This window comes from Mauremys mutica, chromosome 2 (genome assembly GCF_020497125.1).
Source record: "Mauremys mutica isolate MM-2020 ecotype Southern chromosome 2, ASM2049712v1, whole genome shotgun sequence".
Taxonomy (NCBI): Eukaryota; Metazoa; Chordata; order Testudines; family Geoemydidae; genus Mauremys; species Mauremys mutica.
Window position 1 is genome coordinate 169,534,455 of NC_059073.1, and position 22,975 is coordinate 169,557,429.

At 42.8% G+C, this 22,975-nt stretch overlaps 1 protein-coding gene across 1 annotated transcript in view; it reads right to left on the bottom strand.

Annotated features, from left to right (window-relative positions):
* The window catches only part of SLC12A7 (solute carrier family 12 member 7), a 324,493-nt gene that overhangs the window by 27,119 nt on the left and 274,399 nt on the right, over positions 1-22,975 (bottom strand). The window contains exon 21 of the mRNA XM_045005934.1: positions 1,919-2,026. Within this exon, the coding sequence (XP_044861869.1) occupies positions 1,919-2,026 (108 nt within the window). The remainder of the gene's footprint in view (positions 1-1,918; positions 2,027-22,975) is intronic.

A 22,975-nucleotide genomic window follows, 5' to 3' on the forward strand; every position in this document is an offset into this window, starting at 1 on the left:
TAAAGTGGCATAGTCTCTCACTGTGGTCTGTGTAGTATGTAGATAGCAGTGCAACAAACCTCGATGCCAACTCTGCCCACATATCTACACCAGCGACACCATCACAGGACCTAACCAGATCAGCCACACCATCACCGGTTCATTCACCTGCACGTCCACCAATGTAATATACGCCATCATATGCCAGCAATGCCCCTCTGCTATGTACATCGGCCAAACTGGACAGTCTCTACGGAAAAGGATAAATGGACATAAATCAGATATTAGGAATGGCAATATACAAAAACCTGTAGGAGAACACTTCAACCTCCCTGGCCACACAATAGCAGATTTTAAGGTGGCCATCCTGCAGCAAAAAAACTTCAGGACCAGACTTCAGAGAGAAACTGCTGAGCTTCAGTTCATCTGCAAATTTGACACCATCAGCTCAGGATTAAACAAAGACTGTGAATGGCTTGCCAACTACAAAAACCAGTTTCTCCTCTCTTGGTTTTCACACCTCAGCTGCTAGAAGAGGGCCTCATCTGCCCTGATTCAACTAAGCTCATTATCTCTAGCCTGCTTCTTGCTTGCTTATATATACCTGCCCCTGGAAATTTCCACTACATGCATCCGACGAAGTGGGTATTCGCCCGCTCCCAAACGTCTGTTAGTCTATAAGGTGCCACAAGACTCTTTGCTGCTTTTACAGATCCAGACTAACACGGCTACCCCTCTGATACTGTATCAATATTGTATGAGAAGTTATTAGATTCTACAATGTATCATTGTTATAACATTCTCCAAAGTTAAGACAAGCAGGCGCAAAACAGCTTTTCAGAGACAAAGACACCCTAGCACCCAGTCAGGTGTTAAAAAGCTATCAATGTCATTCTTCATCAACAGGAAGGTGTAAACAAGAAATTTACATTTAATCACAGAGACGGTTCAACCCTCACATCCACAAGAGACTATGTGTTGCCTACACACCAGCTGGGGGTAATCCTCAAAGAGAGGAGGATGATATAAAAATGAGAGACAGACAGTCGGCTAGCAAGGCTGGTGCATATATCATTTTCTTTGATGAAATGACGGACTTTCTATGAGCTTGCATTGTTCAGTAGTGTGAGGGAAAGTCTGACACTAAGAATTTGCAGATATCATCCTGTATGTAATTCATGAGTGACTGGCCAGCGTGCTCATGTGTTTAGCTGCGAGTGAATTTGCATGCTGAAGGCTGTGTAAGCAGGCCAAGAGTGGCTGTTCTAACAGCAAAGCAATGTAAAAGGCACCCCCAGGCTACAGGTTAAAGGGGACACAGCTGTTCAACAGTCCAAATTGTATCCCGAGTAATGTCACAGTACTATATTAGCAATTCTCCAGCCATAGGGTACAACCTCAGAGTTTACAGATTCATTAAAAATCCTTGCAATATGTTAGATATATAGTGTCATTTTCTTAATTGTTTTGTCACAACTTGCAGATTTCAAATTCTGATGTGATAGCAAATATAGTATTACTGAAAAATATAAGGTTACATAGACTATTTAACTCAAAATAATATAGTTTAAAATTCTTCAGTTAAATTTTTAAAATCTTTAAAACCCAGGAAGATAGATATGTTTGATGACAAGCATGCAAACACAGATACTGTTAGTGCAGTATTTTAAGCTCCAATCTACTGCTGTAGTTATGCTGGAACTGTAGTAATTCTAGTATTTCAGTATTGTTTAGAGCTAATACTAATGAGTCATACACAAAAAGATAAAGTAAATCAAATATTTTCTTACAACTGATAAATTAGTACAAAATTCATAACAAAAGAGGTTTTATTTTATTTATTTGTTATGAAATTGTTAGAGATCATGGCCTAGCATTACCACTTCCACTTGCTTATACTTGGTTTTCATAAAATTTATAGTCAAGTTAAATAGTTTACCTCTCTTTCCCTTTCATTCTTAGACAGCTGCATCTGTTTTAACATCTGAGATCTCTGCTCCATCATAAGAGTCTTCTCATATGTGAATGCTGAAATATCATTTTCAAACTGCAAAATAAGTATGCCATCATTAAAAGGAGAAAAATCTCATTTACAACCCTCCCCCACCCACCACCATCATTTGGGTAACATCCTGGGGTTTGCTTTAATTTGTGTTCATTTACATCCTAACAGTATTTCCAAGTCTATACTTGGTAAATATCTTCTGTTTTCAATGCTTTGGAATTCTAATTTTCAAGTCTACACAGTATTAAAATACTCCTTCAAAAATATGCCACTAGACACTGTATCATATCAGAAAAATTTAAGATACAAGACTTTCCATTGCTCTGTTCTTATACTGACTGCAGGAACGAGGATGGGACAAAGGCCACCTTTTAAACCATCTTTGCAGCTCCTGTATTCTGGCCCCAACCCCTCTAGTGCACAGGCTTGTAACTGCACCTCTAGCATGCCTCCAATGGTGGGAGGGCTGTGAGGGGAGTGGTGGTGGTGCAGAACTGACACAAGCTCTACACTGCCTAGGGAACAAGCTAACACCAGGGGTATTTCCTGGGGAGCTGATTCTACACAATGTGCAGTCCTTTTGTGCACCAGAGAAGGGTAAAGAGGCAAGACTTTAATAAAGAATATGGTCCTTTGTGTCTTGAGACATTGAACAAAAATTAAGTGTAACTATATAACAAAATAGAGATAACATTCCTAATGAGAACAAAATAAATAAACATATCTATTTAAAATATGCTCTTACAAATTAGTAAAATATTCTAACTGAGGTTGTTATGGCTGGAAGAAGTAGTGGCATTAATCAAACTGAAATACCAGAAATAGTTATTTCACACACAACAAAATACAAAGCAGAAAACAGGCATTTTGGCAAATAAGGAGCACAAAGAAGTTCTAAGAAGGTAATATTTTGCAAATATATGTGTGGCAGTTCTAAAGAACTCATGAGGTAAATCATTACTCAAAATGAATCTCTGAAAAAGAATGGCTTTAACATGATTTTGAAAGGATCACCTGGATTTAGCCTGAAATTAGTAAATGCCAGAAGACTGCAATTTCTTCTTCATTACTGTAAATACATTACCAAATCTGAAAAAATTCACAAAAAACACAAAACATGATGGACTTACCCTTTCAAAAGACAGGAGTAAAAAGACTTTAAAAAATATACACATTTATCAAGAATAGTTACCCTGCCTAAACTCTCCTACATAGATCAATGCTCTTGGAAGCTCTATGTTGTATTGATGTTTTCACTGAGGTTTACTTAAAAATAGCCTCTCCTCTTCACTTCTGAAGTCTGTGAGTGTCAAACATGACAAAAAATACTGACATTAACTTGTGCTTCCATTAGTGCCTTACTGCAGCTTAAACCTGCTGATGCCTGGATGTTTTTGAGGACACTGGATTAGTTTTTCCTCTCCACCCACATGTCCAATTAAAACAAACAAAAAAAGCCCTTACTTCTGCCTTACCTATATGGCCATTAACATGCAGTGACATAGTAACCCATTGGTGCCAGTTGGCAAAGGGTTCACTATTTTGTGTCAGCAATTCCTATCGGGCCTCACAATCTCATTACACCTAATAATGGGGGGAGGGATAGCTCAGTGGTTTGAGCATTGGCCTGCTAAACCCAGGCTTGTGAGTTCAGTTTCTGTCTGAGGATTGGTCCTGCTTTGAGCAGGGGGTTGGACTAGATGACTTCCTGAGGTTCCTTCCAATCCTAATAGCCTATGAATACATTGTTTCATAGTACTTATCCGTAAAGAGTGTCATGTAAGATCTTAAATGAAAGCCAAGGTCACACAAGGTCATTAATATTGCTGTGAAATGTATGTACTGATGATATTTAAAAAGTTATGTCTATATGCTCAAAATATATGCTTATAGTTTGTATCAAGGTGTTACTCCCCAGCAGAGGTGAAAAAGGGGTTTCCTGACAGACCAGCGGTGTTTATCCATCTATCAGTGGAAATGTAAATCAAGTATTTGTCTCAGTCACAAACACTAGTCTTAGCTAAATGCAGATGAGATTTAACAGGAAGAGGACAGCAGGGGGAAAAAGCTTTGTCTTGGGGTGTACTTCAAAGGTTTATTGGTCTGTAACTGGGGGACAGGACAGCACCCCATTATCCTGAACTTGAAGAAGTAATCAGGCAATATGATTGTATTCATGAAAATGAGATCCCAGCTGGTCCTGGTTGGAAATGCTGCAAGGAAGCTTTAGGTGAGATAAGACTGCTTTTATGCAGCTGGGTAGCCTGTTAAAGTTAAGTTTAATCTATAAGAAGCATGTTATACTTCAGTATTATATGTAACTATTTCTGTTTCCATTTATTATCCTTACTCACTATGTCTTAAATCTTAATCTTTGATAATAAACTTATGATCGTTTCACTATACATATATCTCAGTGCTGTGATGTTATAAAGAACCTGATCCTGAGAAGCACCAGTCAAGCTGTGTGTAGACTGTTCCGTCAGGGACATCTTACCTGGTAATTTCTGTGAGTGTCCAGTGACAAGGGCTGGAAACTACAAGGGGATGCTTTCATAGGGGCTTGGGAACTGGGGTGCACCTATTACTAGCCTGCACAGCAAAGTAAGGGGTTAGTAGAGCCCTGAGGAGATTGTTTGGGTGATAGACTGGAGGTGTCAGTTAAGCACAAGTAATTCTCTCTCTTGCTGAAGCAGAGGGGTAACAAGGGGACTCACCATCCTGGACACCCCAAGCAAGTGTAACACATGTCCTTCATGGCATCATGGGTCAAATGTACCACTCAGTCCTGGTTTCAATACCCACAACCTTGACTCCCTCATTGAAATGGCTCTTGAAGCTAGTGTTTTCATGGATCTCTTGAAGCCTCTCCTAGGCCTTGATTCAGAAAAGCATTTAAGCAAAGCATAACTCTAAGAACATAAGTAATCTCACTGAAATCAATGGTATTATGAATGTGCTTAAAGGTATGCATATACTTCACTGGAGTAGGGTCCTAATTGTGTTTGCCTTTACAGTCCCCTCTCAAACTGGAAACTCAGGAGAGATTACTTACCTTTCAGTAACTTGAGTTCTTTGAGAAGTGTTGGCCCTATGGGTGTGCTACCATAGGATATGAGCATGCCCTTGCACTCTTGGTCAGAGATTTGAGTTAGCAGTGTCTGCAGGTCTGTGCCTGCAGGCTACGCTAGATAGGGATTAGACTAGATGGCCCTTGCAGTCCCTTCTAACCCTATGATTCTATGATTCTACATGGCCTCATGCTTCGGAGTGAGGAAATATGAGGAGAAGTGGACCTGTCACCGCTCCAGTCCCTTGTCAACCACAAAGCTAGAGGGGAAAGAAGGTGGGGAGAACCCATGGAGAGAAAATATCTTGAAGAACTCAAGTTCCTAAAAGGTAAATAACCTCTCCTTCTTCTTTGAGTATAGCTCCTATGGGTACTCAATTCCCAAGCAGTAACTCAACATGGAAGTGGGTGCTGAGAAGGCAGATCCAAAATGGTGCAGAGGACAACATCACCAAAAGTTGTGTCCATCTTGGCACAGAAAGAATATTGTAATGTTTGGAGAACATGTGAACTGAGGACCAAATTGTGGCTCTGAAACTTTCAGAGATGTGGATGTCTTTGATGAGGGTGACAGAAATGGACTGAGCCCTAGTGGAGTATGCTGCCACTTTGACAGGGAGTTGTACCACAGCAATCTTGTATCAGGCTATGATGCAACCCACTTTGATAATCTTTGAGAAGAGATCAATTGTCCTTTCATTCATTCAGAAAAGGATATGAACAGTCTAGGGGAAATCTAGAAATGCCCTCTGAACATCTAAAGTGTGAAGGCTTGTCACTTCTCTGGAGGAGTGAGGTTTGGGGCAGAACATTGGCAGACAGTTATCATGCCTGATATGGTATAAACCAAGGATGTGGGTATAGTGTGACCTCAACATGATAGAAGGCAGTGTAAGGTGAGCCCTCCCACCCTTCTAGCCAAGATGATGGCTACCAGGGAAAAGGTCTTACAGGAAAGATGGAGGAACAAAGCTGCCTGTCTTAGGTTCCAAAGGAGGTTTCCTTACGGTACTGAGAACTAAATTAAGATTTCAAGAAGATGTGGGGTTCTCAATATGAAGGAACAGATTAGATAAGCCCTTAAATAATCTTGCAGTGGTAGCATGACCAAAATAAAAGAGGCTCTCAATAGGCAAATGAAAGGCCATAATAGCTGCCAGGTATATCATGACAAAACTCATAGGTAGTCCTGTGTTTTTAATTTAAGCAGGTAATCAAGCATCCTGGAGAGAGGAGATTCAAGAGAGGCTATAGATTGACAGGAACACCAGGACAGGAAGCATTTCCACTTCTGTAGTTAAGCCTTTTACGTGGCAGGTGGATTTCTACTATATAGCACTACAGACTGTACTTCAGATGAATAGTCCACCTTTAAGGTTGAGAATGATCAAGGAGCGAGGCCTTGAGGATCAGTGATACAAGGTTCGGATGGCTCATGATGCCCAAGTTCTGTGTTAGTAGGTTCAATTTCAGTGAGGTATCTCAATACAGTGAGGTATCTCTAAAGAAAGGTGAAGTAGAGCTGAATAATACACTTGTCTTGTCCAAGAAGGCGCTATAAAGATGACCCTCGCCTGCTTCGACCAGAGTTTGATTAATGCCATGAGGATTAGCATTGCTGAAGGGAAGGCACAGAGGAGGGTGCAAGGATAGAGGACTAGGAGGGCATCTCCTAAAGACTTGTGATATAGTCCCCCTTTTGGAGAAAAAGATGTGGTATTTCATATGGTCTGATTGGCAAGGAGATCCACTATCAGGAGGCCCCAAACTCTGCAAATGTGAAATATCAGGTTGTTGAGCAACCACTTGTGGTCCTGATGGAGTTTCTGCTTAGGGCATCTACCACCGTATTCTGGATACCTGAGTACGGTAAACAGTGGAAATCTCTATGTGGCAGGCAATGCACCAGTTCCATAGCTTTAGAGATTCTGTATATAAGGACTGGGATCTTGCTCCCCCTTGTTCATTTACATAGTACATTGTTGCCCTGTGTCTATCATTATTCTGACATGGTGTCCCTAAATGTCTAGTGCTGACATGCAAAACAAATCAGCTGTAGCTCTAAAACATTGATGTAAAGTAATATTTCCTGTGGAGACCATCTTTCCTGAGCAGTAGATCTTTGCAAGAGGGCTCCCCACACACCTGTTGGTGGCAGGTATGAGAATAGTTCTTCCAGACAGATCTGCAAGGGGTCTTGCCACCACCTGAGGAAGTCCAGCATCTGTGAGGGTATAGAACCTTGCTCACTAAGGCTGTGCTTGTTTGATGTGTAAATGGTTCTGAGCCAGGCCTGAAGGCATTGGAGATGTAGTTTTGCATGTGATGTGACAAATGTTGAGGCCAACATGGGATCTAGGAGTTGAAGACAGGTTATTAGACTCAGCTGGAGGGTAGTGACCAGACTGGATATGGCAGAGAATCTGCCCTATGGTAGTGAAATCTATCCATTGAACAGGTGTTAATGTGGACTTTTCAGTTTGATATAAAGACCCTGGAATTGGAACAGCATTAGAGCCTTGTTGGTTGCAGACTGGACCTCTAGAGCAGAATGCCCCTTCAGAAGACAGTTGTCCAGATAGGGGAAGACTTTAATACTGTCTTGACGCAGGTGAGCTGCCACTATTGAGAAGACTGTCATAAAGACCCATGTGGTTGGGAGAGTCTGAAGGGAAACACGGGTATTAATAGCGTTCTGAGCCAATGAAGAAGTGCAGAAAAAGCTTGAAGGAAGGGTGCACAGCAATGTGAAAATACGTGTCTTGGAGGCTGAGAGCAATAAACCAATCCCCTTGATTCAGGACTGGGTTTATGAAAGTCAAAGTCACCATCCTGAAGTGCTGTGAAAGGATATAAGTATTCAGGTTCCAGAGGTCTAGGATCACTCTCTAACCATGTTTCTTTTGGGAACTAGAACTATTTGGAATAAAACCCTCTTTCCACAAATTCTGAGGGAACTGACTATCACCCCCAACTGCAGTAGAGATTGAACCTCCTGCTTTAAAAGATCCTCATAAGAGGGATGGGGATGGGAGAGAGGCACAGCATAGAAATGGATAGAGTATCTCGTAGCCTCCATCTTTAAAATCCACCTGTCAGTAGTGATAAGCTCCCAAGAAGGTAAAATTGTGACAGGTGGTCCCTGAAGGGGAAGTGGAAGACTGGTTTGGACAGAAAATCCAGGGGAGGGGATTGTTTGACCAAATTGTCAAAACAGTCATTTGGAAGGGGGCCTGGGTAAGGAGGTTGCCGTTTGAGGTGGTATTCTCTTTTGGAGTCTGGGCCTCCTTCAAGAAGGTTCCATGGGTCTGTAATAGATATGGTTGGGAATGGAATGGCTGGGATTGCTGTGCTGTCTGTGATTTACTGAAAAGTCTCTTTGTTATCCCAGGTGACCTCGGTGTTGCCCTCAAACCCTTGAGGGAGTGTAGCGAGGTGTCAGTATTACCACTGAATGGCTTCACCACTTGGAAGGCAAGATCTTTCACTGTGTTTTGTATCTTCCTAGGGAGCCTAGAGGATTGCAGCCAAGAGGCTCATTGCAAAACAAACAATAGCAGTGGCTAAGGAATCTGAAGCTGTGTCAGCAGCATTGAGGGCAGCCTGTAAAGATAGCCTTCATGATAAATTGGCCTCCAAAATGAGTGTTTGATACTGCTCCATTTTGTTTTCTGTAGCAAATCATCAATAAAATGAAAAAAAAATCTGTTAAAACCATATTTTGCCATCGGGGTTGATAATTTGCTACTTCAAAATGGAGAGCAGCGGAGGAATAACATCCTCCTTTATCAAAAGGTGTGGATCTTGAGCGAGCTCAGTGGTTTATCTCGTTAGCTGTATCCACTACCAAGGAGTTGGGGATGGGATAAGAGAATAACTATTACAGTTCCTTGGCTGATATGTAATATTTTTTGTCTGCCCATTTGCAGGTAGGTGCAAGAGTGGCAGGGGTCTGCCATATATTACAGGCTAGTGAGAAGAGTGCCTGGTTAACAGGCAGTGCAATCTTGGCTTGAGGGGGTGGTATGAAGAAGGTCCAAGACAAAGTGCTGGGATTCTTGTACTCTTCAATGACAGGTTGAAGAGATTCTGCAATCTGTCCCAGAAGGACCTAAAATCATCTGCATAGGAAGGGGTTGTGACATCACCATGTCCCCTGGGAAGGAGGAGGACTTATTTGGAGTTGTGATGCTGATGGCTGTTGTGGAGCCTGAGGAATGTCTAAACATGAAACATGAAGATGGGAACCCCGTTGAATTGGTGCCCACAGGCTGTCCGGGGATTTCAATAGGCCCATTGAGGAGGTGAGTAGGGGAAGAGACCTCAAGGAAATTCATGTTCGGAGGGCTCAGAGCACCTTCTGGAATCTGGTGAGTCTTTGTCAGGGTACACTTCTTAAGGTGTTCGATAGTAATCTACAGAAGAGGCCTACACCAAGATCTCTGAATCTGGGGTATCGTCCCTTGAGTCCAAAAGAAGTGCTGTGGGCATCAGTGCCAGAGGTGGAACCAGCAGTTGTGTCCGTGCTGCAGGTACTGGTGGATAGATAAGTACCAGAGGTTCAACTCTTGCTGCAATCTGAAGAAAGGAGGTGGTTGGCAGACATAGCGGTACTGGTGGTAAACTCTTCTTGGTGTTCCTAAACAGGTGGGACTCCAGTTCCTTCAAAATGAAGGGATCTTCATGTGAAAGAAATCTAAGGCTGCCAGAGGGCTATAATGATGTATAGTCAAGACCAAAGACAGTACCAGAGCCTAAGTCAGGAAGAGAGTTGTGATTGAGGATAGTGCTGATGGTGCTCTCCAGGTGGGATCCCTATGCTCCAAGCCCATATAACCCAAGGAAGATGGTCCCAGAGAAGGAACAGGGTAAGAGAGGGCTGAGATGAAGATGATACCAGTGTGTTGAACGTCCTTACATTTTTATGAGCCTGGAAAGTGCTAGGGAAGATGGCTCTCATTGCTTCTTGCTAGCAGGCTTATCACCAGACATATGTATAGATGGTACTGTGGCCCGGTGCTGATGTTTGATAGAAGCCCAGAGGTACCCATTCCAGACACAAGGTCTCATAAGAAACAGTTCAAAGTCCTACCTCTTTTTCTTTTCTCAGGAGAGACTTTCGTGTTTAGAGTGCTTCATCTTCAAAATAGCCCCAGTAGGTACGGAAGTATTAGGTGGGGATTCAGACTGCACAGGCCTTGGGGAGAGCTCCAGGAGGAGAATCTTCAGCGTTTCTTTGCAATACCTCCTTTTAAATCCCCAGCAAATTTTACACTTGGATGGGATGCGAGTGTCTCCAAGACACCAGACAGCTAAAATGCCCGTCATTCAAGAGGAAAAACCTACTGCACACCTGGCAAGCTCTTAATCCCAGATCTTTGGCATACCACAGATATGTGGCTGACAGGGCCAAGGAATTGATCCCAGAGACCAGGGAAAAGAAAAGTGGGGGAAACCCCCATTAAGGCACAGATTTGACCTTAACGAGAAAAAATAAGTTACTAAGAAAATAAAAGAATGAATAAAAGAATGAATAAATAAATAGCTATTTGGAAGCAGCAGACATGCAGTTGCCCTGTCTCAAGCTACAGCATTTGAGAAAAAACTGGAGCAGCAGCAGGTTCACTTCTCTCTATATGCCTTTGCTCTAAAGCACAAGGTCGTGTAGTACACGGGCATGAACTGGTGGACATTGCTAATTCAAATCTTTGGTTGAGAGCACACATGCATGTGCACATTATATGGTGGAGCACTCAGAGAGACATCTACTTGAAGAAGAAAGACTTCTGAAAGACTTTTTTTTCTGCACTGGGGAGACTTTTCTTGAAGCAAAAGTTGATAATGGTGTTTTGACTGTGTATTTCCTTTCTCAATAAGATTTCTGTGACCAATTGATCCAAACCCTAATGAAGTACATTTTAAGACTCTAATTGACTAGAATTTTTTTTTTTAATTTTTTTGGATTAAGCCATTGAAGTCTGTGTCAGCACTGAGGAAAGCTGGGTATTTGTGTAGAAAAGAATAGTCAGATGGCAATAGCTGCAGGTAAAGTAAGTAACTTTATTTTGTTAAATAGTGTCAATCTGACTGCCAAGAGGGAAAGTAGAACATACAGTATACAACTTTCATTGTGGCTGAATGTAAACAATAAAGCTAATAATATTTATAGCTCCTCCCTCCACTAGCGTTCCAGCGCAATAAAACAATAACTTCAAGACTGATATAATTTTAAAATAATGAAATACCTCCATGTACTGATTGGAGGTTATGTCTATGTCTCCAGTCTGATTTAATGAATACCATGTTGTATTTCAGCCTCTGTTCTGAGTGTAACTTTTATTATGTCCTTCACTGTATACTGTAACTGCCATGTTGGATTGCATCAGCACTCTTATGTTAGGGGAGATGGTGCCCAGATGTCTGATTCTGAATGAAACAGGAACATAAAGGGCCATGAACAATTGAATGCCTTACCAAGATGGGGGCAACAGGCTGAACCACTGATTTTTAAATTCCTTTCTGCCACCAACTCAACTTGAAGGGGAATGAAAAAACCCAGAGGAAGGACAGAAAGAAAAATGGGGTCAAGCTGTAAAAAGACACATGCCTTTTAAGCAGAGGGGGCCAGACCCATGCCAGAAAGGGAAGACCAAGTAGCAGGGCAGAAGAGGGGCCAGGGTTTTCCAGACACTGCCCAAATTCCAAAAGATGCTTGAGAGTAGTGAGGATTCTGAGGGAGAGAATTGTGTTCAGGTGTTTCTTGCTTTTTCTATAGATCTGTAAATCTCTTGATCAGTTTGAGTTTTGTGTGTGCGCGCACACGCGCACATACCCCTTTAAGAAATTCCTTTGAAAAGCCTGTGTGTCTCCATATGGTCCCTGAAGGGTGTGACTATGGAAACCAGCTCACACAGCTAGGTGGACTCTGGAGGGAAAGTGTCTAAGCAACTAGGGGATTCAGAAGGGCTGAGGCACTAGTCATGTCTAGGCAAACGGATTATGGGGCCTCCACTGCCAAGAGGAGTGTCGAACACGGGGTCTGCTCCTGGAATCCATACCCGAGTAACCCAGAACTAGGAACAGTGATCCGTTACTACCCAGACCTCAACACTGGGTCTCTCCCATAGCAGACTGGCGTTCATTCTGAGACCAGGACTGGACCAAGTTGTGACAATGACTAAGAATAACTCTAAATCCAATTTTTAAAAAATACACAATGTACTAGATCTACTCAGGATACACCTCTGTATAAATTTTATGTAGTTTGATAACTTTTCTTAAAAGATGAGTAAAAAAATGACAGGTCAGACTGACAAGGACAAATTTCAACCAGACCCCAATTTCAAAGACTTCCTATGAAAAATCTATCATGAGAAACCCAACAAAAACTACACAGAAAATTAACTGGACATAAAACCTAACACAATGAGAAATTTCACACCAAGAGTATATCTACACTAGGTTTTATCTCATTAATTGATTGGCAGTTAAGGTAGTTGACATAGTAGTAAAAGCTATTCTGGACACTCTACAGATGTAGATTAGATTGTAAATATGAGGTGGGGAAGCATAATAATAATTTCATTGCCAAAGTGACAAGCATGAAACTCTCTGTTTTTTGGCTCACTCTGGATCTTATGCTTGGGCTGGATTGAGAATGTGTGGAGATGGCACCCATGTCATGCCACATCCAGGGGAACCTCTCCCCTCTGGAATGAAGGAGCTGTTTTAATTGCACAGTCTCAGAGGCTGAGGCACCCTACTACGTTTCAGAAGGTGAACGGAATGAATACTGTTTTGCTAAGAGGCACTCTACTGTGGAAGCCAGTAAATAATTAACAAGGTTTTGAAGAGATCTTAATGAATGTTAGTTAGCATGAGTTAGGTTAACTGTGACCCTGCTGACGTGAGGAAGCAAGATAATGTAAGACAGAGTGAATTGTGTGAAAGTTATTACGACCTTGCAATATGCAGTCTTGCAGTCTTGTTTTTCTAGTGAGATAGCAGAAAAGCTTATGTATAAACAAAATGTATTTGTTGCTTTTTACTGTCTGTATTATTGCTAGAAATTGTCTGAAACAACGGTATAAAGGCTTGATGTAATTGTTTACCAGTTGAGAGACCTGTCCAGGATTGGGGTGACCCTGTGTCCTATGGCACTCTCTCCCTCCATGGTAATTACTGGAGAAATAATAAAGAATTTGATTTTGCTGCACCCAAACAAAAAGCGAGAACTGAGTTTTTCTTCGACAATTTGGGGGCTTGTCCGGGATGGCAACGCCCACGGACCCACAGACGGCTACTACGGATCATTCCCCTTCGAACCCCATGGCGCCACATGAGAGGGATGAGACCTTTTGAAATCTCTATTGGGGTATCGGAGGAGGACTTTCCGTGAGGACGTCTGTCTCTGTTGGGCTCACGCCATCTGAACTTATTGACTGTGCAGCAGGATCAGATGCAAAGTGGTATTGGGGAGAGGCCCCAATAAGGTTAGTTTATAGCAGTACTGGGAACTGCTGAGTTGGCCAAGGAAATGCATAAGGTAATGCATAAGGTAATGCATAGGTAAATGCATTAGAATGCACCGGTGCTGAGGGGTTTTTACCGCCTCAAGAGGGGTTGTCATACCGCCTCATGGTATTGGTCCGGACCAGGTAAAGATGCATCGTGGTTAATAATAAAAAAAAGAGATAAAAAGAGATAAAAAGGTTAAAAAAAAAAAGGGTTAAAAAAAAAAAGAAAAAGGAAGAAAAAGAGGCCTTGGTGTGTGTGTGTGTACACCAGTGTGAGTGGCTGTTACCGGGCTAGCCCGGTAACTAGTGGATCTTTAGGAGATCCGACCCACGGTGGGCTGACTCAGCCTGGCATAGTCCGGCGAGGAAGCTGCCTGGGTCTAGGAGTGTGTGAACCCATCTTCCCTCCCCTTTCCTTGTGAGTCTCTCCTGTGTGAGTGGAAAATGGGTAAGGGACTGTCTAAATATTCCACCTTACCCCCTAAGGGTGCCCCAGCATATTACATGTATGTACATTATGGTCCTAAAACCTGCAGGTATTTAAATGATTGGAATCTGTATACACGTGAAAATTCATTTAAACAATGCCCATTAGAAGGTACCTTCAATCTAGATAAGATCATATATCTCAGTGGAGCTTTAATCACAAAGAAAAACCTCTGTCACAGTGTGAGCAATTTGTCTAGGAACGGGTTAATTTGAAATTCGGCTTAGCCCAGAGATAAAGGAGAAGTTGTTTTGTGTTCAAGGTCATGAATTAGTGCGGACTATGCTAAGTGCAAAGAAAACTGCTTTCAGCCCCAGCTGCTTATGGAAAATAGAGGCACTACAAGTTACAGAATTGGAATTATATTTGCTAAGCTTAACTTCCCAGTGAGACATGTGTGAGTATTAAAGTGGTTTAAGGCTTGGGGCATTCATATTTTTCCCGAGTGATGTGGGAGCATTCCCAACACTCTCCATTGTTGTTTTATTATTTTTAATGAAGCTTTAAAATTTGGATATATGGTGTGATTTCTCTATCTACCCCCCCCAGTCCTGCAATGTCAGTTTGATCACCTGACATAAGGGATAATTGGTAACAGAAATTTGTCACAGTTTGGTGAGCAATAGAGAATTGGGAAGCCCTGTAGAATTTACACCATCTATCTGTTTTACCCTTGTTATTTTATGTTTGCTTTGTTTGGTATTGTTTGGTATTATATGTTAAGAATAGCATGATTATAGGTGAGCTCTAATAGAATAAGGAAACACTATTTGGTTTTGGTGCACTATTTAGCTTTGGATCTGTTTTGTTTAACCGGTTACTGATGTTTTTCTGCTCTGTTCATTTGGGCGTTAGGTGTGTGAGCGGAACTGAACTTCTCGTTCGTAATTCCTCAGGGTGGAAGCCATGTGTGCGATGAAGCTCTGAGGTTGTATTGAGATAATTCTGTCCCGTCCCCCCGCCCCCTGTAACGGACAATGTAATAGAAGTGGAAAAATCTGGCTTAGACTGTAATTTTTTCTGCTCTCTGTGTACTTTTCTTTTTTGTTTAAGTGTCAGCAGACAAATGGGTGGGTCTCTGGGTAGACCCCCAAAGGGGTTTGGATTATGTGTTAAGTGAATGGCCATGTATTTTTGCCCAGGTGGCAAGCCTTACTAGGGAGGACTCGAGTAGTTTGGGAGTAAAAATTGTTTTAGGGACAAGACCAGAAGGGTGAGGGCTAGTTGTGAAGCCCACCCTCCTAGCTAAACTGGTAGTGCCTAGGATAGGGACGATTCAGTGAGGAAAAAAGGATCGGGCCCAGGCGGACAGGCAACAGACAGAGAGATTTGGAAAACAGGTTGGAAACTTTTGAGGGTGTAGTGGAAAGAAGGAGTAAGTGAATATAAGCATGAGGATTTCAAATACTCAAGAGGATATTTGGAATGGTGATTTGCATTGGTAAAGTGGCTGTTGGAAGGAAAAAGCAATTGATTTTTAAGGGAAAATGAAAAATTGACTCTGTGTTTGCTGGGGGGAACAGCACTTGAACTTTGTGAAAAAGCTAAAGAGAACAGTTTTTTGGTGTCTTTGACATGTTTGTGAATGAATTCAGGCAAAGAAATTATTAGATTGCACTCATTTGGCTATGAACGATTTTGTTAAATCAGTTGAAGAATGTATACAGTGCTATGTAATGAAATTTTATTAGGCCCTACAGGCACTATACGTGGGGATGTTTTCTTTCAGTGTTTAAAAGCAGGAGTTAACAGTAAAAAAAAAGCAAGCCGGAGAGCATCTGTGTTAATGCAAATTAACTAACTGATAAGGTAAAGGCCGCTGAAACCAAGGCTGTCTGAGAAACACATACGAGAGAATATGGGGTAATTCCTCTGTTTTGCCTAGAATCAACAAGAGTATTTGTATATTTTAAGTATTTAATTGCCCAGACGGGGTGGACCTCTGTTTTTGTCTTTCAGATACTCAAAGAAAACTAATGCCAGCTGCACAGCATTCAACGTACCTTGATTTACTGGCACAGTAAAAAATTATGTTGTGTGTTCTATGTTCTGTCTTGTTGTGTTTTTTTTTCGTGGCCAAAATTGTTGTGTTTAATATTTTCATGAAATGGTCTGATTTGACATCAAGCGAAAATGTTGCATTGCAATGCAGATACTTGTTTTGTTCAACTTAGAATACAAAGTGTTTAGTTATATCAGAAAAATGTGATATACTAAAGTCTAATACATTTTCTTCAGTAAGAGAAAGAAACTACATTGGCCAAATCTTTTAATTGAGAATTGTTGTTAAAATTTGCATACTGACAGTCTTTGGAAGCGAGGACATGAAAAGTTAACCCACTCCCCATATTGTACAAGGGATCCTTCTGGCTACCTCAGACTTTTAGCCAGAGGGGATAGCTATTGGACTAGAAGTTATATTAAGTGAACTTCTCAAAGTGGGTGTGCCTGTCCTGGCTTGTTCTTCCAAAGTTCTGTAATAAGGTTATTTTAGTGAAAGGGTATATGTGGCATACATTGAATGATAATACTTCTGTACTGTATGACAGTACTGTTTATATGTTCATGGTATGAAAAAGGTGTATAATTGAAGAGTAAAAGTTTCCTTTGTAGGTTAAAAAAGCCAAGTAGAAAATGGCTAACATGCACTGGCCCCAGTCAAGGACACCGCTTGGCTGCCTACCAAGAGGAGGAGGGGGGGGAATGCTTGCTGCAGTTACACGAGATTGGTGTGCAGCCCACTCTCCTCCTTGGGACCTTTTGTAAATATTCAGATTGATTTTATTTAAATGTCTAAATGTTGTGGTTATGAATATGTATTAGTTTTAGTTGATGTATTTACCACTTGGGTTGATGCTTTTCCCTGCAGGACAGTAGATGTCTTTGCTTACAGGTTTTGTACCACGTTTTGGCATCCCTGTGACTATCAACAGTGGTCGTGGAACTCACTTTACTGGACAGATTGTAAAGGAGTTATGTGCAACTCACTGCCCTCACCACCCACAGTCTGCTGGGACAGTGGAACGCCGGTACGGGACTTACAAAAAATGAACTGGCCAAGATTTGTGCTGAGACACACTTAAAGTGGCCAGATGCCCTTCCTTTGGCACTGATGTGTATGAGAGCCATTCCCAATCGAACGACTGGACTCAGCCCTCATGAAATTTGACAGAACACCCAATGCTGACTACCAACTGCACCCCCACTAACCCCAGCTCAGATGGACATTCATTTGCTGGATAACATAATGCTTAAATATTGTCAGGCACTAATGAAATGTGTTAAGTCTTTTTATACACAGGTGATGGAAGCACTACCAAAGGATCCTGTGCAACCTTGCCACTCGTTGGAACCAGGAGCCTGGGTCTACATAAAGATCCATCAGCGAAAGACTGCCTTGGCTCCATGCTGGAAAGGCCCTTTCCAAGTCCTGCTGACTACCGACACCGCTGTGAAGTGCCACAGACTGACTGCTTGGACCCAGGATTCTCACTGCAAAAAGACCCCTCCACATCAGAAGAATTTTCCTATTGATGATTAGCCTATTCTTTCTTCTAGTTCTACTGTGCTTCTGGACAGCAGGGAAAAAGCTCCCTTGTCCACTGACAGACCAACTGTGCCTTTAGACTTTTCTAGAAAAAGCACAGCTATTACAGGGTGATATGTGCTGGAAACCTCTCCCCTGTAGGATGCTAAACCTTGATTGTTTTGGGAAAGAAGAAGAAGCACTCACTCCACTGACATTGCCAAAGTCCAGGAATTCCTGACTGAAAAGGACATTGAGAACTGACCCTGGTGAAGAAACAAAGAATTACATACTGGCAGGAAGAAATTTGTGGGACCCATGCTTGGGACTGTGGTATTAATTGGATTTTGGGGTTTATTCTACAGGCTGCGCCCTGTGTTCTGGATAAATCCTTCAGTATGTATTGCCCTCCCTAATTGGATTTTAACTGACATTGCCCTTATCCAGTTTTCTACATACCCAGATTGCTCACAAGGGGCTGCCATTAGATTAGCACAATAAAAGGCATGGGTTATTTCCTCTGGACAAAAAGGGAATTGACCAGATCACTGTGGGCTGGAGCCAATAGTGTAGTAGCCGTTTGGACTATTTTTAAAGGCCACGAACATGATAAGAAATTGGGGCAACTAGAAAAGGCCACTAGTCTTATTTTTGGAGCTCAGCTATCTTAAGTACAGGCTGAAGTTGGTGAGTTACATGTCATTTCCACCCTTAGTTCTATGACCCAGAAGGAGACTGACAGAGATGGTATTGAATATCACTGAGGCTGGGAAGGCATTGCAGTGGGATCTGGACCAGACTTGGCCCACTGCCCTTACAGACACGTCAGGAGTACCATCTGATCTGTGGTCATGAAGACATACTTGGACACTTTCTGGATGGAAGTGTGGACATTCACAGTGCTCCTTCCGAGCATATGGACCAGTTAGGGGGTGTGGGCTCCCACATACCGAATCCTGCTGGGTCCATGGGGAGGATGCATGTGGAACTGAATTATTTACCGAGACATCTGGGAAATTAGACCACCTGGTATACCTACCTGATTTATAGACAGTACCCCTAGAATAACACCTGACAAGATATACATATTGATCTTACCACTGCTGCAGGCAATTATATCATTTACTGGCCTGCAGATAGAATGCAGATAGAATACAGATAGAATACAGATAGAATGTTGCAGGTAGCTCTTAGATTTTAGGTATATTTTGATTGGACTAGAATAATGCCTGATCGGTTTCAAAATTTGCTTTCATTGTTACCAAAGGTTCAAAGTATCTCTGAATTGCAAGGGCAAATTCCCATGCTTTAGAATATATATCAAGATGGAAGGAATGCCTTTCATACAGCTTATAGAGTGTTTACTTTGTGTACTAGGTATGATGTTTTGTGCTTTGTGTTCACGATTGTACAACAGCCCCATTATATTATTCCTATAGGATTGTTATTGTTTGTAGTGTTGTTAGTTAATTTAGGATTATATTATTGTTGTTGTTGTTGTAAATAACGTAAGAATAGCAATACCTTTCATGTTCATTCTAATCATGCATTGTCATTACGTCCCATGACGGTTGACATGTTTGCTGTAGAATCTGAAGTCCATGGTTTCATGCGAATTGAGAGTTGAAATTGTTTGTTGTACTAGAAGTACAAAAGGGGGGAGTGTGGAAGCCAGTAAATAATTAACAAGGTTTTGAAGAGATCTTAATGAATGTTAGTTAGCATGAGTTAGGTTAACTGTGACCCTGCTGACGTGAGGAAGCAAGATAATGTAAGACAGAGTGAATTGTGTGAAAGTTATTACGACCTTGCAATATGCAGTCTTGCAGTCTTGTTTTTCTAGTGAGATAGCAGAAAAGCTTATGTATAAACAAAATGTATTTGTTGCTTTTTACTGTCTGTATTATTGCTAGAAATTGTCTGAAACAACGGTATAAAGGCTTGATGTAATTGTTTACCAGTTGAGAGACCTGTCCAGGACTGGGGTGACCCTGTGTCCTATGGCACTCTCTCCCTCCATGGTAATTACTGGAGAAATAATAAAGAATTTGATTTTGCTGCACCCAAACAAAAAGCGAGAACTGAGTTTTTCTTCGACACTACCAATGAGGCCTCTAAGACATTCTAATAATTTTTTATCCTTGAATAACCAGAGAGTGGCTCTTAAGTATCATCTCTGCAGCTTCATCCTCGGTGGAGACCTGCAACTCATGAACCAAGAAGGAAAATGGGTAAACTGCTGGTGTTGGAAGTCTTGCTGACACTTTGACCAATAGCAACATAGAGAATTTTGCAAACTTTTGCTGTGGCTCTGTTTCTTCACCTCCACCAAAGCACCTGCAAAATTCTAACTAAAGAAGCAGTTTCAAGTGGTAAACACTTGGCTTAATCAGGATTTGCTTACTTAGAGGACAGGATTGTGCATTTTTGCTTCAAGGAATCTTCAAATTATTTTGTGGCTAAAATAGCTTGGAACCACACATAGTTATTTCTGTCTCTCCCCAGTAGGGAAAAATTGAGCCTTCTCTGCTTGACTTTCCACTGGCATTGCTCATTGAGGTGATGGAGAAGCTGACACCTCTAAATTAGGTCCATGCCCCTATATGTTGGTGAAAATTAATTGGAAAATGTTTTGGAGACACTTTTGGAGCTGATGGTAAATACCTCCTTGGGGTGGAGGGAGGCAGAGGGAGGGTAAAATGACAGGTTATTTTTTAAAAAAAATATTGTTAGAGACCCTTGATCAAGAAACCATTGATGTTGAGTGGGAATTTAAAACTAAGAGCTAGGAGATTCCTTTGTTGGCGGTGAATCTTTTTGTCAATGTTTTTGTCTAATTTTATTTTATTTATGATAGGTTGGCATAGGTAGCCAAATACATTTTGCTTGTGTTAAGAAAATTCTTACAACCATTTCATTGAAAAGCTCTAGCTCTTCTATGCTTTGGAGCAGGGGCTTGAAATTTGGCACAGGTGTCACCCTGTCATCAGGGATGTGCCTTTCCCATTCCTGTGAAAATCTGCCCAAATTTGGCCAAGTTATAAACCTTTGAAAAATCTCATTCTTTTAGAATTTGGCAGCTAGATTATCAGAAAATTCCTTCTGTACTAGGCATGCTCCATCCTCTCACAGCTCCTATGTCCTTACTGGACTGCACATGCACCATTGCCACAGAGGGACTGAACATGCTCCACCCCAGAGATTCAGGGGCTGAGAAGGACTTCCTGCAATTCCTGCTCCTGCTCTCCATTGGGCACTATAACCGAGAGCAAGGAGAAAATCTCTCTTATGCCCTCAATGCTTCCTTTGGTGGGCCCAGGTATCATGGAGGAGGAAGCTGCCTGACTGAATGCAGAAGGAACAAGAGGGAGAGGGAGGTGGAGGTAGTAGATTGGGACTGAGAAGGAGGTGGAGAAGAGGGAGATTGGCTTGGAAGGAGACAGGACAAGGAGCCTAGGGTGGGAAGGAGTAAGGGAATTAGGACAAGGATTCTAGTGGGGAGACTGAGAGTAGGGGTGGAAATACTGAGACTGGATGTGGAGACTGTGAGCCAGAGTTGGGGGGCAGAATGGGACTGGCTGGAAAAGGAGACATCCGGCTCTGTGGATGAGGGGAAAGCAGTGGATGTACTATTTCTGGACTTTAGCAAAGCTTTTGACACAGTCTCCCACAGTATTCTTGCCAGCAAGTTAAAGAAGTATGGGCTGGATGAATGGACGGTAAGGTGGATAGAAAACTGGCTAGATGGTCAGGCTCAACGGGTAGTGATCAATGGTTCCATGTCTAGTTGGCAGCCGGTATCAAGTGGAGTGCCCCAAGGGTCGGTGCTGGGGCCGGTATTATTCAATATCTTCATTAACGATCTGGAGGATGGTGCGGCTCTAGAAATCAGGCTGCCGCAAGCAGCGCGGTGCGCTGCGCTGCCCTTCCCCGGTCCTGCGGTGGGTCCCCTCTTCCCGCGGCTCCGGTTGAGCTCCCGCAGGCATGCCTGCGGCAGGTCGACCGGAGCCCGGGACGAGCGGACCTGCCGCAGGCATGACTGCGGCGGGTGCCGTGGTCCCGCGGCTCCGATTGCCCGGCCGCAGGCTTGCCGGCGGTAGCCAACCCGGCGCCGCGGGAAGTGGGGACCCGCCGCAGTCATGCCTGCGGCAGGTCCGCTCGTCCCGGGCTCCGGTGGACCTCCCGCAGGCATGCCTGCGGCGGGTCCCCTCTTCCCGCGGCTCCGGTTGAGCTCCCGCAGGCATGCCTGCGGCAGGTCCACCGGAGCCGAATGCCGCCCCCCGGGAAAGGGCCGCCCCACGCGCCTGCTTGGCGCGCTGGGGTCTAGAGCCGCCCCTGTGTGGACTGCACCCTTAGCAAGTTTGCAGATGACACTAAACTGGGAGGAGTGGTTGATACGCTGGAGGGTAGGGATAGGATACAGAGGGACCTAGACAAATTAGAGGATTGGGCCAAAAGAAATATGATGAGGTTCAACAAGGACAAGTGCAGAGTCCTGCACTTACGATGGAAGAATCCCATGCACTGTTACAGACTAGGGACCGAATGGCTGGGCAGCAGTTCTGCAGAAAAGGACCTAGGGGTTACTGTGGACGAAAAGCTGAATATGAGTCAACAGTGTGCCCTTGTTGCCAAGAAGGCTAATGGCATTTTGGGTTGTATAAGTAGGGGCATTTCCAGCAGATCGAGGGATGTGATCATTCCCCTCTACTCAGCACTGGTGAGGCCTCATTTGGAGTACTGTGTCCAGTTTTGGGCCCCACACTACAAGAAGGATGTGGATAAATTGGAGAGAGTCCAGCGGAGGGCAACAAAAATGATTAGGGGGCTGGAGCACATGACTTATGAGGAGAGGCTGAGATTGTTTAGTCTGCAGAAGAGAAGAATGAGGGGGGATTTGATAGCTGCTTTCAACTACCTGAAAGGGAGTTCCAAAGAGGATGGATCTAGACTATTCTCAGTGGTAGAAGATGACAGAACAAGGAGTAATGGTCTCAAGTTGCAGAGGAGGAGGTTTAGGTTGGACATTAGGAAAAACTTTTTCACTAGTAGGGTGGTGAAGAACTGGAATGGGTTACCTAGGGAGGTAGTGGAATCTCCTTCCTTAGAGGTTTTTAAGGTCAGGCTTGACAAAGCCCTGGCTGGGATGATTTAGTTGGGTTTGGTCCTGCTTTGAGCAGGGGGTTGGACTAGATGACCTCCTGAGGTCCCTTCCAACCCTGAGATTCTATGAACTTATTTTTGGATTCCTTGCTCATCACAAGTTCTCACACAGCAGCATCCACAACTTCCTATCATTTCCTGTTGGCTAGAACAGTCTGTTCTGTCCCATCATGGTGGATGATGACTTGGCCTTAGATATACTCATCTTTGTCACCTTCTGCCTGGCCTA